The sequence below is a fragment of the Tigriopus californicus genome, chromosome 9 (genome assembly GCF_007210705.1).
Source record: "Tigriopus californicus strain San Diego chromosome 9, Tcal_SD_v2.1, whole genome shotgun sequence".
Classification (NCBI taxonomy): Eukaryota; Metazoa; Arthropoda; class Copepoda; order Harpacticoida; family Harpacticidae; genus Tigriopus; species Tigriopus californicus.
This window is the reverse complement of record NC_081448.1, coordinates 9452089-9466343: the sequence shown is the minus strand read 5'-3', so window position 1 is coordinate 9466343 and position 14255 is coordinate 9452089. Positions and strand designations below refer to the sequence as shown.

The following is a 14255-nucleotide window of genomic DNA, read 5'->3' as shown; positions in this document are numbered from 1 at the left end:
AAGTTTTGGCACATTACATTAAAATGATGAATATAATCTTTTTTAGGAATCTTGAATTTTTTACAAAAAATGAAAACATACATCTTGATACGTGATGATAAAAANACCATTGAGTCGGTCATCTCCTCAAGCTTGAGTTTAAGTCACTGTCTCATTTAACACTTGTGCATTTTAAACTTGTAATTTCTCGCATTTTATTTGACGATTGTCTATCTGCAGAGACAATACACGTATTTCCCGAAATGGATGTGAGGCCAAAGGAAAGAGGTCTCGAATTTCATTTATGAGGGCCATTGAGGCCAATGCATTTACAAGAGTAATATAAACAAGTCAACCTAGTGCGGAGTGGTCTTGAGGCAAGGCCACCGCCAATGGTTGATGGTTGCGTGCCTCGTAATTTTTTGTCGTTATCATTTTTCGGATCTTAAAAAAGCAATCCGGTGCAATAGTCTCCATGGGGAAGCCAAGGTGAATCTTGTCCATAGATGGTGAAACCTTGAACTGAGATTTCCTTAAATTTCAAGCAACAGTTTTCCCTTTATTGAGTAAATTCGCGATTGACCGATTCATTCGGGAGATATTTTTTTTTTCTTTTTGCAATTATAATGCATGACAAGGAACTTAGTGTGTACAAGATCCCACACAATGACAAACTATGACAGAAAACTTTCAATTTGATTGGTCGATGACGAAGAAAAGCCTCGTCGTCTGGCGAAGTCATGAAAAGACATAAAACATGAACTCGAGAGTTCTCATCAACATCAACTTCGTCGTTGGCTGGTTGTTGACTTGAATTGCGGCAAAAAAGGAATCTTGTAGCTGTTTTGACATTTATTTGACATGAACTTTTGCTGGTAAAAGAAAACCAAGGGAACTGTCAATGTCAGTCATGATAACCTGAAGCCATCGGGCAACACCCATGTACTCCAAATGACCACATGCACAATTTTTTGGATACATACTTGATATTTGCTAAGTTTTCAAAATGAAATGAATAAGCCGAAATGCAGGCAGAGAAAGAGCAGTTTTAAGGCAGTTTTCGCCACCGAAACCGTGGCCAGGAAAATTGGAACTTCGAATAGCTCTCCTGGGTTTGAATCCAATGGGCCAAACTTCTGCACCTCGCCGAGGAGAAAGTTTGCCCATGGAAATGATTTCCAGGCTAGGATGATTTTGTTGTTCAACTTCTCCATATTAGAGCGACAAGTTGGAGAAGGAAGTACCACTTTCAACCTTTCAGATATACCACATATACCTACAGCATGATAGTCGGTACAAACGGAGGTGCCATGGCGATTTGTGTCAGTGAAAGTTTTGTATTCCGGCCTTCAAGGATGAAGAGGAAAGGAGAAGGGTAAATTTAAATGAAGGATTTGGACTTGAATTGAAAAAGTTCGAACTCCAATCTCGAGCTGGAACACAATAGTGCGGCTCGGGTGGGATCCAAAGACCAGGCAGAAACCCCACCGACCTGAAAGTAGCTTGAAGTGGATTAGAAAGTTTTTCCTCATGGATGAATGAGCCATATGTGGATTAAATCTGATGATGAATTACTTAAAACTTGGGTAAATTCTTCCTCTTTTCTGATGGATCAATTACAAAATTGGAGACGAACCCCATTTTGCGGAATGCCACGCGGCTGGTTTTTGCAAATTCTACTTCATCAATTAAAGTCTGAAGTCTTCAAAAAAAGTTCACCCAATTTAACAACAGCCTTCTTGGGACACTGTCAGGGTTGCCGGAAAGAAATCGTAAAAAAATGCGACACCGAGAATGAAATCCAATCTTTCGTTCAAATGAAAGGCCAAATCTCCTGGAAATGCATTTACTAGTCTTGCACACTCTGCGAAACTCGAATGCGGCGAGAATGGAACAGGTCCTTTCCAAAAAGGGCCTCAATTTGGTCTTAATTTCCGTTTGCAAGGTTTTTCCCCCCTGAACTTCGAGTGAACGTCCCTCTCTCTGAAAATCTAGGTCTGGAAACAGCCCACCAACTCGAATTCCATAAAAAGACGACCGAGATGGACCACTTTCTCTTTCGAAGGTTCTAGATTGGAACTGATTTTAGATCACGTCCTCAACTGACCCAAATTTTGCTGAGGAGACAATAATCTTCCTGACAAATAGAAAATGAAATTAAGTCATTAGGAACAAAAGCCTTCTTTCACCCACACTGAAAACGACGTTCCCCTTGTTCCAAGTTCTTGCAAGCATTATGAGGTATTCGGTCATTTCTTTTGAAAGGAACGATATCTCCTCCGTCTTCCTGTTTCAACTCCAATATAAGACGAGCACCTTCAGTTTACAATGACACACGAGGGAGGAAAGCACAGACAGGCAGAGGGGTGAGTGAGAACTAAGGGAGCTCTCTAATTTCCTGCCTCTAAAACGCCTTTGATGACGAGGTCCATTCAAAGGGATCCATTTTTGGCTTGTTCCTACCCTCACACGTGGCATATAAATTCATAAAACAACAATCTCCCAATGACAGCAACCCAAACGGACTTGACATGTGTCGAGTCGTAAAAGAAGAAACTTGAGTCCACAGCTCGGTCGTTTTACAAGTAACATAATTCGGTTTTATTCACTTGTCGCCGAGGCAAATTTTCGTATTCATATGATAGATGTTCTTCATAGGAATGCATCACAGATAAATATTTCTTTCTTTCTGGTTCAACTTCGTATTTCAAACAATGAATACCTTTCTTACAATGACGACAGGGTCGTTGTGTGTGGTTACTGTATTGAGTTGTCCACTTACAGGGTGCAGCAGCGCTAATCAGCGTTAAGGGATTTCTATAGAAGATGATGATGATGATAATGATGATAATACCATTCATCCTGGGTTGAGATCAAGTTTGGCGGGCAAGCGGGTGTGGAAGGTCAACTTATGGAAAAGGTGGGTTTTGAAGAGGGGTGGGGCACGAATGACAGCAACATAAACAATATCCCCGTGAAATATATTCATTTTATGGTTGAATCACGGCGCAAGTCTACATTTTGCAACGTTCTTCCGTCTGTTCTGGTTTGCTTGTTTGGTAGTTCTAATCTGTCTCTGCTACTTGGTGTATGTACTACTTGATTGGTCCGTTCTATTCCAGCGCATAAAAAGTTGAACCCACCCCAGGAAAAAAGGGGTTTCCGTCGGATTCGTAGTATACATGTAGTAAGTAGGTAGTGGTAGTGATAGCAGTAGTAGTAGTTGGGGTTTAACAATATAAATTCTTGAAGGGCCTTTTCTTGATGGCGTTTGTCCTGCCAAATGGGACTCTTCTTTATGGACGAGAAGGAAGGAGCTGACGCTCTTTTTGTGGGGCTTCTTCGTTGCCTCACTCGTTGCCTTCTGCTGTTGCTGCTGCTTGTGTCTATGTCAATAAACCCGCTCAATAGAATCTCATTACTCGCTTCCAACCCGATGTCCTGGTCGTCCTCATCGTCCTCGCCGTCGAAGTCGACGGTTGAGAATCCCTTCTTGGCGCTACTTCCTGTTTGAGTCATCCTCGGCAAACACAAGAATGATCCGTTTGCCACTAAATTTAAAATTCAGTGGACATATCACATTATGATGATCAAGAGAAGGGGAGGAGGAGGAGAAGGAGGATCATGTGGTCCATCATTCTCCCTCAATTCTCACACTTGGTGGGAGTCAATACAATTGAAACGGGGTTTCTTTTTTTTCCACCACATAAAAACAACAGAATTGCACTTTTAGGATTTCGCTGCCAATCACGAAGTCTTTGGGCCGTTTTGCCCGTGTTTTCGTTGAGGGGGGTTCGGAGACCGACGGTGCAGTACAGCTTGGAGCTGGGATGTGAAAGAGTCTGAGGGTTCTTTTTTGTGTTCACTTGGCCGACTTCGTCATATTTCATGTGGAATTCAATTCAAATTTGATTCCCTGCCAACTCCAAAGCAAAGGGAGGATGACAGCCGCACTGAGGACGTGAAGCAAATGACTGTACGGGGATCCATTGACAAACTTGACGTGATAACAATTCGTATTCGCTAACACTGCCGACGCTCCGGATGTGGAAGCCTCTTGCTTGAACAGAGTTTTATCTCGCTTCGAATTGTTGTTGGGGATGGGTGGAGCGTCCTTGTGGAACTTGCTTCCGCTGGTTTGTTCCATGTCATTCAAGAGTATCTTCTCCTTGGTTTGATGGAGAAAATAGTCGAATGTCTTGGGTCTGGGTCGTTCATCCAGTCGTTCTGTCTTCTCTCTAGTATTCCCGACCACTGAATTCACATTGAGATTTGGGTCTTTGGCTGCGGCTGCAGCCGCCGCGGCCGCCTCCTCGGCCGCTTTGGCCAGTTTGGCTCGGACACTAGCCATATCTTGGACCTTGAACACTGCCCGCATGTTATTGCTGCGACACATGCCCTCCACACGGAGGAAGAGATCGTTTTTGGTGGACGTGGAGATGAAGTAGTAGTCCTCACCCGGGAAGAACTGCATTGCGTTGGGCATCGGGCTGAAAGACCTGAAGCTTATGGTGAAGAATTTGCGGATGAAAGGCGTGTCACACTTGGCGACAATCCGCGGACTGGCCGTCATGATGCGGCACGTGTCGTACTCCTCCTTATTCACAGCGTAGATTATGAATTGCTCCGTGTCTCCCGCGGGAATGGAACGGGCATAATGAGGGCAAATTATATTGAGTCTCCGCCCGTGAATAACGTCGATGATGTGGTCGGTGTTGTCAATGCGAAATCTGCAACGAGAACAAACAAACCGTTCATTTCAGTGAAGCAATTTAAAATGCAACGCTCACAGTTCATGTGCCCTTTTTTATGTTGAACCCAGCTCTCGGGTTCAAGCTCTGCATTTTGGACTGGTTTATTTGCGGACCATTTCAAAGATAGACGAGGAACACATGTTTTGTCCCTAAGATTCCCAGTTAAGATAACGAACAACGGGCGCTCGTGTGTGCACGTGTATTTGTTGAGTGGCAATTTGGCAGATTATGTTAATAAGCCCTCATTTTTCTTCCTAAACCTCGACGCTTATGATTATTAAAACAATCTCCTCTTTTTGGAGTAAAACACTTACTTAGACTTCAAAACCTGAAAAAAGCGTCAAAATTGGGAAACTAAGGACGATTATTACACTCTCATGTTTGGAACAGATTAGTCGACGAACTCGGAGCAGTTTTACCACATTTGCCAATGCCCTCTCAATTGAGGTTGTTAACTGTTAAGTGGATTTTTTCGCAATAATTATCCAAGCCTAGTTGGGTTGAGCTCTTCAAGCTCTAAAAAAGATTTCCTAGAAAGAGACCTCGAGGTTTATAATCACTATAAAAGAGCCTTTTAAAAGGCTGCTTTGCAATTTAAGAGTCTTCATCCTCTTTTTGCATGCATCACGGCAAACCAGGTCGAAATGGATCATAATTTTCGTTCATCGTCCCAGAACATGAGATCCTCGTCAAATGAAACTCTCTTCTACGTATATGTTGAGTAGTGGGTAAGTGAAGAGCCACTTTCATTCACGCGAGGCACAAAGCAAGTATGCCAAACCAGCGAGCCTTTTCCGTGCTCATATATCAAGAAGGCCTCAAGACCAGGAGAAGGCACATTGGAACGCCCCCAGTGAAAGAAGTACAATCAATATTCTCATCTTTTTATGGACCAAGCCTGGGAATGGACCTCGTATCATCAATTTTGCATCCGCAACACAGAACAAGAAGATGATGAAGATCAAGTGGAGCTGGGAACTGTTCCACGTGGGGTTATATTTTGCCAAGACATGTCATTTGTATCACTGAGCAATTCAATGTTGGGTTTTGAATCTACTACGGAAATAATTAAGCCAAATGCAAAAAGAGCCGGATCGTTGTCCCGTGGCATTGAGTTGTTTAATCAGAGCACGCTGTTGCAAAAAAAACGACCGACCTTCAAATAGTGGCGTGTCTAGTGTTGTTGTTGTTGTTGTTGTCTCACCCCATTTTGCCCTGTTGGTTGTTGGTCTAAAGGGATCCGTGGAGGATCGTTGACGCTAGCTCTCGGCAATAGTGCATTTTTGAGCAAACAAAGAAAAGGAAAAGAATTCCATTTCCCCCCTTGGGTGCTCCACTCTTTCTGTGTTTCTATGGCTCGTTCTCTCCTGTCAAATAATATTTTCATTATTCCGCTCAGACGAGCCTTTCCAACTCCATCTTTCCCACCCACTGGAGGACGAAGAACACCACGTTGTACGAGTCTGCTCTGTGTGTAGCGAATTCTCGAGCTCTTTGTGATCGTGGAACGGCCACCGTCTTGAAATGAAGCATGTTGATGATTGTCATAAAACTGGAGGGAAAAGAGCCCCAAGATGGTTCTTCCACGGTTCCGGGCCATTGCCAGTAGATCTATAGTGTATGTGTAGCTCACCCACCGCACATGATAACATCGCTCTCTGAGGGTGTGAGCTCACCACTGTTGAGAACCAATGACCAAGTCTCGAACCCACCACATTCGAGAGGGAGCAGAAGCAGAAAAAACTCGTGCAGAGATGAATATTGCATGCAGATGGACAATGGTGAGAATTGCCAAGAAAATAGAAGTACCCGGAGATCATTGCTCAATTTTTTCCATTAGGCATATTGCCTCTGGAGAGCTGATGCACAAAGCTACTCCCGAGTACAGGAATGGTATTGATCAAACTCTGGGACCCAACTTTTGTGAACTGTCAGGGCACTCGCTACTTACTGGATGTACAGAGCCGTTCCCCGACTCTTCTCTCTATGAGTTCTGAACAATATGTACAGTATTTCACTACTACATACTATGCCTCACCCAAGTTGGCAACATGTGTTTGTGACAGGCTGGAAATATGCTCAATTTGAGTGTTCCCTGCACATTTTTTGCTCCTTGTGACAACAAGCCCACAAAGGACGAGAAGTGCACAACAAAAGGGGACAGCAGTACAGTACCATGTTCAAGACAGGATATTCGTAGTGTTTCCACGACCTCCCACCCACAATTCTCTATGAAAATGGGCTTCCACTCACTTCAAAGCTGTCACAACTTTGTTGAACAAGAGGATTCGTTTTTACACACTCCATTTCACCTTCTAAAAATTGCTCCTTAGGGTCGATCTGTTTTTGCATGGAGGCTGGCTATTAATATTAGAGTAGCACCTTGTTCCCCCTTGGTCCTTACACACAAACAGGCACACTGTACATGTACTGGTATAGCACTACATCCCACCCTTACAGAACGATTTCCATCCATTGGAAGGGCCATCTTGGTACTTTACTGACAGAAAATTTTGCCATAACCATAAATCCTGGGATGGATCATTCAAGGCACTCAATGGGGGTTGAAAATGGGGGATGCCATTGTACCCGACGTTAGGGATGGCGGTGGCTCGATATAAATGAGAAAAGAAAGACATAACTTCTTTCGGACGGGAAAACATGCAGTCCTTACCTAGAAATACACTTCTCCTCCTCCTCTTCGTTTGAGCACGTCTGTCTAAGTGTGTGTGTGTGTGTGTGTGTCTGCCTGTGTGTCCGTCTGTCTTTCTGTGGCTCTGCTGGTTCCTTCTTCTCGCTTGGCTGAGTGATCTGATATTGGAGAGGGAGGCCAAACTCTGCTAAAGCCAGGGAGATTTTCTCCAATAGTAATATCGATCTGATAACCTCCCCCTTCACCCACCCTCCACGGTGAGAGATGAGTGAAATCTTCTCGTGGTTTGTTTCCCGGGCTTGATCTATCCTCTATCTTTTCGCTTTCTTGTTCGTCGTTGCCGTGCTCATCTCTTACTCGTTTGATTCGTGGTGCCAGACTCAAAAGCTAGAAGATCGCGGCTTGATCCCTTGCCCCCGATCTCGAGCTCAGTGAATGGAATCTTGGTGTTCTCTCGCTCTCAACTCAACCAGGGGGAAACCCTCAAAAAAAGCTCGGCACCCAGCTTTGTTCCCACTATTGTCTTTGGCTTCGCGAAGTAAATCCTCGCCAGGGCTTCATCTTGTCATCAAATGACTCCACGATGCTCTTGAAAAGCCATAATATCCTCCCACATTGGTTGTTAAGTATGATATTATCGATGCGTTCCACGGCTCGGCGGTTTATTCACGTGGAACAACGAGTGAAAACCAGGCTACTCCGAAAGAAGACACGTCGAAGGGATTGAGGTTGTCAGGGTGACCGGGGAATAATAATCTCTGATGAGAGGAGAATAATCCGCCCACTCGAGTTACCTCCTCTGGAGCGAACAAGTTCCAAGAAACGAACCCAAGTAAGAGCAAATCTGCGTTCCAATTGTGGTTTGCCTTGCTCCGTATTCCCAACGTACAAAGGGAAATCGGGAAAGTCAGCCACAGCAAAAAGAATCCCCCCCCTAGCTTCCTACCAGCGCATATCCAACATCGTTCATCTCTGTGGTGATGAGAGAAATCCGATCTTCGTGACATTTGAAATTGATTAGGAACAAAACGGGAAAACAGCAAGGTGCTCTCCGTTTGTTATACGTACACAAAAAGATTCAGCTAAAGGGGACATGAAAGTTGAATGAAGTTTCAAATGCCAATTTCCCTCTCTCTCTCTTTAGCTTGCACTCTAAAGGTTAGAGTGCAGGTAGTAGCCGACCAAAATAAGGGCTCCACGAGATACATTTTTTATTCACTTCTCATGGCCTTGGGAAGAAGCACAAGAGAATAACGAACTTGACGTCAGTGGGAGTTAAAATTTCGATTCAATTCCTATTCTACTGAATCAAATTATGAAAAGGTCCCCTACGAAAAACAATCCGGGGTATCAGTATTTTATTTTCAAATTAGGCTTGAGACTAACTAGAGAAAGAGCACTTCGGTATTAGTCACTGGGGACAACATTAAACGAGGTCTTTTCATCTCCAGGATAGGCATTTTACGAAATGATTTGGAGCAAAAAACGTCCCCAAAGAAATGAACAAAGCCTTTGTTTAGGCATCGGGTTTCGTAATTATAAGGAAATATACTGGTCCCAAGTACTAATGGAGAAAATGGTTTCCTCATCCAACGAATAAACCACCTAACTACGTATTATAGTGGTGCCGCCCTGGGCCAAGCATAATATTTCTTCAACCAAAAAGTGTTGTGTTGATTTTAGGTCCAAGAACGATGAGCAAATGGGAAATGACATACTCTAGGCTAAGTTGACACATTGGATCGCGATATTTTCGGGTGTTTTGTGCCATGTGGCAATGACACGTTTTTTTACAACTTAAGTAGTAATAAAGCACAAACAATCGATCAAAGTAAGAGCTTATTGATCTTGTTTAGGTTACAACCTTAATTCGACAATGAATTGGAGCAAAACACTCATAGTTCACTCCATGAGTTTCTGGTTCATTTGTCAAAAAACCTTTGACATTCTCTTTTAACACAGATTGATATTGATTGGTTAAAACCGCAGAAGGACCTTTACAATTGACCCTTCAGACTAGGTCCATGAAATGTAGAAAGGGACTCGGAAGGGCACGTTGAGAGACTTCCAAATTGAATGAATTATTAAGTGACACCAACCAGAGCGAAGATAATTTGATTTGATCTGATTTTCTTAAGGACCAATTTTCGAAATTCATTCCTGAGGGTCCACTGGATTAGTGTATTTTAGTCGAAACCCGATTGAAGCATTCGCTTTTTTGTTCTCGTTCCCGGAACGAGGAAAGCCCATTACGAAGTTAGAAAAAGAGACATTAATGAGGGCGAATTTGATTGATGGACAGACAGGCATCTGGACACATCTCAAAGGAGTAGCCTTTAATAATCCTTTTCTCGGCTTGGATCCACTGAAAGGGTTGTTCCACCTGGTAAGCAAGGGCTCGCTCTATAAAGGTTCCCAATAATGTGTATAGATTTTCTATGAAAGGAGCCAGTAACACTTTTACACATTCAGTGCGGACGAATTCGGGCTAGCAAAAACGATGATAAAAAGCAATTTTCCATCTTACGAATCGACAGGCTTTGTTCTCAATCGTAATTTCCGCTGCGTTGGAAACACCTCTCAATGGATATTTATATCCCCAAAGTGAAGAGCTTTTCCATGTTCAGACTTCATAAAACCAATGAAAGGTGGTGAGTGGTGGTTTGTGCATTTCTCAATTTTCCCTCGACCTTCGACCCCCCCACTCGACCCCGACAAACTCTAGAAATCCCGCACTGTGGTCGGGGAAGGGGGGGGGGGGGAGGACCTTGGGCATATTCCTCCTTGATTCCTTAAAGAGAAGGAGGACAATGGCCGTCGTCCATTTAGTCATCAAATATTGACGAGAAAAGACACAATGTCAATATAATTCAAGAGGACACAATATCGAACAGGTTCCTTGACAAGTCGACGAGGAATGCAATAGAACCACGTCGTTTCAAGGGATGGTGATTAACTTTTCATGGAACAATTATACCCATCAACCCCCTCCCTTCCTTCCTTCCTTCTTTCCTTCCATATTCTTTCTCTCCCCTTCACAAGAGGTGCACCACATAGACACTGAGAGCAATGCGGTCGTCCGCATGACCCTCAAATTCATAAGAATTAGAGGAAAATCGGAGAGACGGCCAACCATTATCCACGTTATCAGCTGTGGTCCACACTCAATTTTCTCAGACTACTAAAACTTGAGAATGAACCACTCACGAATGTCTGGGGCCAGTCATTCATGGTCCTTTATTCATTTACCGAGAGCCGACGAATGCCAACATAACCGAGGCTTTTTTCCACAATAGCCTCTCCCTCGGGATATCTAACGTACTTGTATGAACACAAAAAAGAACCATATGGTTGGTGGTTAATTGTGGAACGAACGGGAGTCTCCTAATTTCTGCCAAAGGTTCTGAAGTATGATGCGAGAGCAAGATGAATAATAACAAAACGGAACGCTTCCATTTCCACTTGATACGCATTTCTGTGCAAAAATTCGTTCTTCTCCTTGTTCTTCTTGACTTTTCTCATTTGCTCACATTGAGTCAGAAAATTGGGCAAGAACGGCAAGAAGCAAAGTTGCAAAATTGAGCTGGATGAAGCGCAAAACGAGAAAGGGAGAAAAAGAGTAGCAAGAACTTCGAATTGAGTCCTCCTCTTCGTCTGAAGTGGTTTTTTTTTCAGAAAATGTGCTCCAATTAGTATTCCCAGCGCCTGAATGTAATTGCTTCCGCTTAAAGACTCTTCGTGGCGAGGATCGAGCTGGCTCTCCTCACCTCATTCCATTTTGACGAGCACTTCGACTTCCTGATCTTATGAAGTGAAACTATTCAGGCCTCGAGTTTGGCATCTCTCTTGACATTTCATACATCGACATTCATCACTTTTAACCCACTACAATAGCTGTTTCAAGGGTAAGAAGACAACCATTGGCCACATCTACTATTGCTTCTACTATTGCATTTGGACATTCGATGGGATTCACATACAATCACGAGCTGAAAATATTATCATGAATGTCACCATGATTCAAAAAACCATTATATTATTCCGAAACCTTTGTGAAGAACAGTGATTGAGCATTGGTCGGTGTTTTGGGAAGGCTGTCAATTCAAATTGCAGAGAGTCCAACTAAATCAGAGTCATTGTAATGCGCTCCGTCTGAAAGTTTTCCGAAGCCATAACATGCTTTGGCATTCAGGCTCCTCGCCTAAAACTTTTTTTGAGCTCTCAGAAATTTGCCACAATTGGCACGAAGTTTGCATTATCAATTATAGAGTCGGCGGCTCTTTTTTCCTCGCTGGACCGTGTTCATTCCGAAACTCGAATTCAACAACCATAAACTGTCTCAAGGTCAGACGTAAGTCAGTCCCCTTGTGCCTTCCAAGGGTTTTCCCAAAATGCACTTTAGAGTCGAATAAATCTGAAATGGATCACCAAACCCACCATTGACCATTCTGGGACGAAGGTACCTTAAAAGGTATGTTTTGAGCACAGCCTGGGTTTCTATTTTTTGGGGTAAGCTGCTCTGTCAGTCTTGGATTTAACCAGAGATTGATTGTCTGGTCGAAGTGGGTTTCACCGTTCTTCCGTACATTCCTAAGCTTGGGCCGGAATTGGAGCCAAAGAGGGTGACAATCCGCCACAAATGAGCACAAGAAGGACCAGTTAGTTGACACATCGAAGGTAAAGTTTTGCCGTAACTTGAGGTGTGTCATCTAATTACCAAGGGCTTCTTCTTTGAAACAAATGGCCTTTTTCGTGTTCAAGTCAAACCTGTTACAATGTTCATATTTGTTCCAATCACCCATCGAATCCCATGTATGGCTTAGAAGAAAAGGGGTCAGTTGGTTTTTATACAAATCCAGGCCATGTTCAGCCTAGTCCATCCAAATTAAAGTATTGGACACATGAGACCTCTTTTCCTTGCACAAATACCACACAGGGTCGACAAGACCTGCTCTGGCCTTGAGGGTGTCTTCCACAGCCGTGTCTTTGTTTCATCGAAGACCGCACGCTTGGAATGACGAATCGAGAGAAACAAAAACACATCCAGAAATGTCGGCGTGATAGATCGAGCGACGGATCGTTATAGAACTTCGATGTGCCTGGGCCGATTTGAATCATGTAATGGGGGGGGGGTGGCCTGGTTGGTGTAGGCGATTCTGAGGTGGCTTGATATGGGATTAAAAGATTGGCAGTTATGCCAATAGGTACCAATTTGAGGCTTTGACTCCTAAGGTCGGCATTGCAGAGGAGTGCAAAGCCAGTCAGTCAGTTTTGGATTGACATTGGAAGCCCTCTCTTCTTTTGATCCCCTTGCCAAAATTTGGAGGGCTCGAGAGCAAAGATTGCAAAAGAATTGATGACGGTGTCAAAACGAGGGGCTAAGATGGAGGAAAATAATATGGAGCCCTGTCCTTGGCCGACCTCTCGATCTGGATTTGATTGGATTTTTGCGACGCCTTTCCGATTGACAGAAGAACAAATGCCCCTCAAGAAAATCAAGAAAAGTTGGTCCATCAATCCCATGAAAATAATGGCAGTTTTGATGGACATTCTTTCCGATTGTAAAAGAGTTGACGTTGTCTTTTTCAACGTCACAATATTGTTGGACGGCTCTTGCGAACAGATGTCTCTCTTACATCAGATAGTCGACGAGAGCCTATCTCATAATACCTCTGTTTGTGAATGTTCCCTTTTTAGGAAACTTGTCACAATTGTTGCTCCATAAATCAGTCTTATGTTGTGGGGACTATAACGACAAGGATAGCGCTCCTAGTTCTCGGGACTTGTCGACGTCGCTTTCCAAAGGGTGGAAAAGGAGCACACGAGCAGCCGCTCTATTGTAGTACTCGTATGTGGTCCCAAGCAATGGAATATTTGCACAAGAAAGCCAATTGTCGTTTTGCATGACCAATGAACAGACCCATTGCTACTTACATTGGTTTAGATGTGTTCCAAAAGAGATTGTTTTGTTGCATGGGTGACTGCACCTCCTGAGGCGATTTTTTGTTCGATGGATTGGGGGGTTTATCACTGCTCATACTGCCACTGAAGGCCCACGAACACAGGATGAAAACTGTGGCCCAAAAATTTGAAACTGCCATGATCATTGTGACACGGAAAAACAGTGTGCCAGGTAGTCCCTATACATTCGTATCTTCGTTCATTCCCAGACTTGAGTTCCCACTTGAACACCCACACTATCCGAGTAACTTGAGATAACTGGACGATAAAGGCCTCCTTGGAAACTTTCCTCCTTAGGGATTTCCAATCTTGAAGGCGCCTAGAGTTTCGCCTTAGCTCTGGTAGGCTAGGTGAAGGGCCAACCAAACTGTGTTCCCCGTGTTCCTCTTCCTCTTCCGCGACCGTGTCAAGCGCCTTCCGTACTCTGCGCCTTTTTGCGAGTCTTACCTTCTTGTTCCCATTTTCCAACCGCTCTTCAGTTGCCAAGAGGCCGTTTGTTTCCGAAGAACGATCACTCAACCTCTCTTAGAAGTCTTGCAGGAACATGCGAGGATCTGTGACCTTTGGCAATTCTCAATTTTCTGCTCATCAAAAAGCCTCTACAGATGAATGTTACCTTTTTATCATTTCCAATACGATTTTACTCCATGTTCACTATTCAGCCTCGATAACGTTGCGAATCAAATTCGGTACCCATGTACCATTCATCAAGTACTGCAATGTGTCCTTTTTTCACATCTTACCAGAGATTTGGGATTTGGCAAGCTCCGTATGTAGGATCGTACATAAACGAGAAGCAGAAAGGATCGGATTCTGCAATTGATTTTTACGATCACCAAAGAGATGCCAATCAGGGTGACGCAGGCCATATCAAGCCGGAAAGCGAGCTCGAGCTTGAAAATACATGT

At 43.6% G+C, this 14255-nt stretch overlaps 1 protein-coding gene and 1 long non-coding RNA gene across 2 annotated transcripts in view; one reads left to right on the top strand and one right to left on the bottom strand.

Annotated features, from left to right (window-relative positions):
• The window catches only part of LOC131887002 (uncharacterized), a 6426-nt gene extending 586 nt beyond the window's left edge, over window positions 1–5840 (top strand). The window contains exon 2 of the long non-coding RNA XR_009373970.1: window positions 5372–5840. This is a non-coding gene — a long non-coding RNA (uncharacterized LOC131887002). The remainder of the gene's footprint in view (window positions 1–5371) is intronic.
• On the bottom strand, window positions 2420–13706 carry LOC131887001 (ephrin-B1-like). Its single transcript, XM_059235482.1, has 2 exons — window positions 13321–13706; window positions 2420–4709 (listed from the first exon to the last, which is right to left on the bottom strand). The coding sequence occupies exons 1-2, from the start codon at window positions 13491–13493 to the stop codon at window positions 3866–3868; spliced, it is 1017 nt and encodes a 338-aa protein (XP_059091465.1). The 5' UTR covers window positions 13494–13706; the 3' UTR covers window positions 2420–3865.
• Window positions 13707–14255: the final 549 nt, after the last annotated feature.

Coding starts and splice junctions, on each gene's coding strand:
- LOC131887001 (XM_059235482.1), bottom strand. CDS start 13,493: ATGATCATGGCAGTTTCAAATTTTTGGGCCACAGTTTTCATCCTGTGT. Junction 4,710..13,320: donor TGGAACACATCTAAACCAAT/GTAAGTAGCAAT, acceptor TTCTCGTTGCAG/ATTTCGCATTGACAACACCG.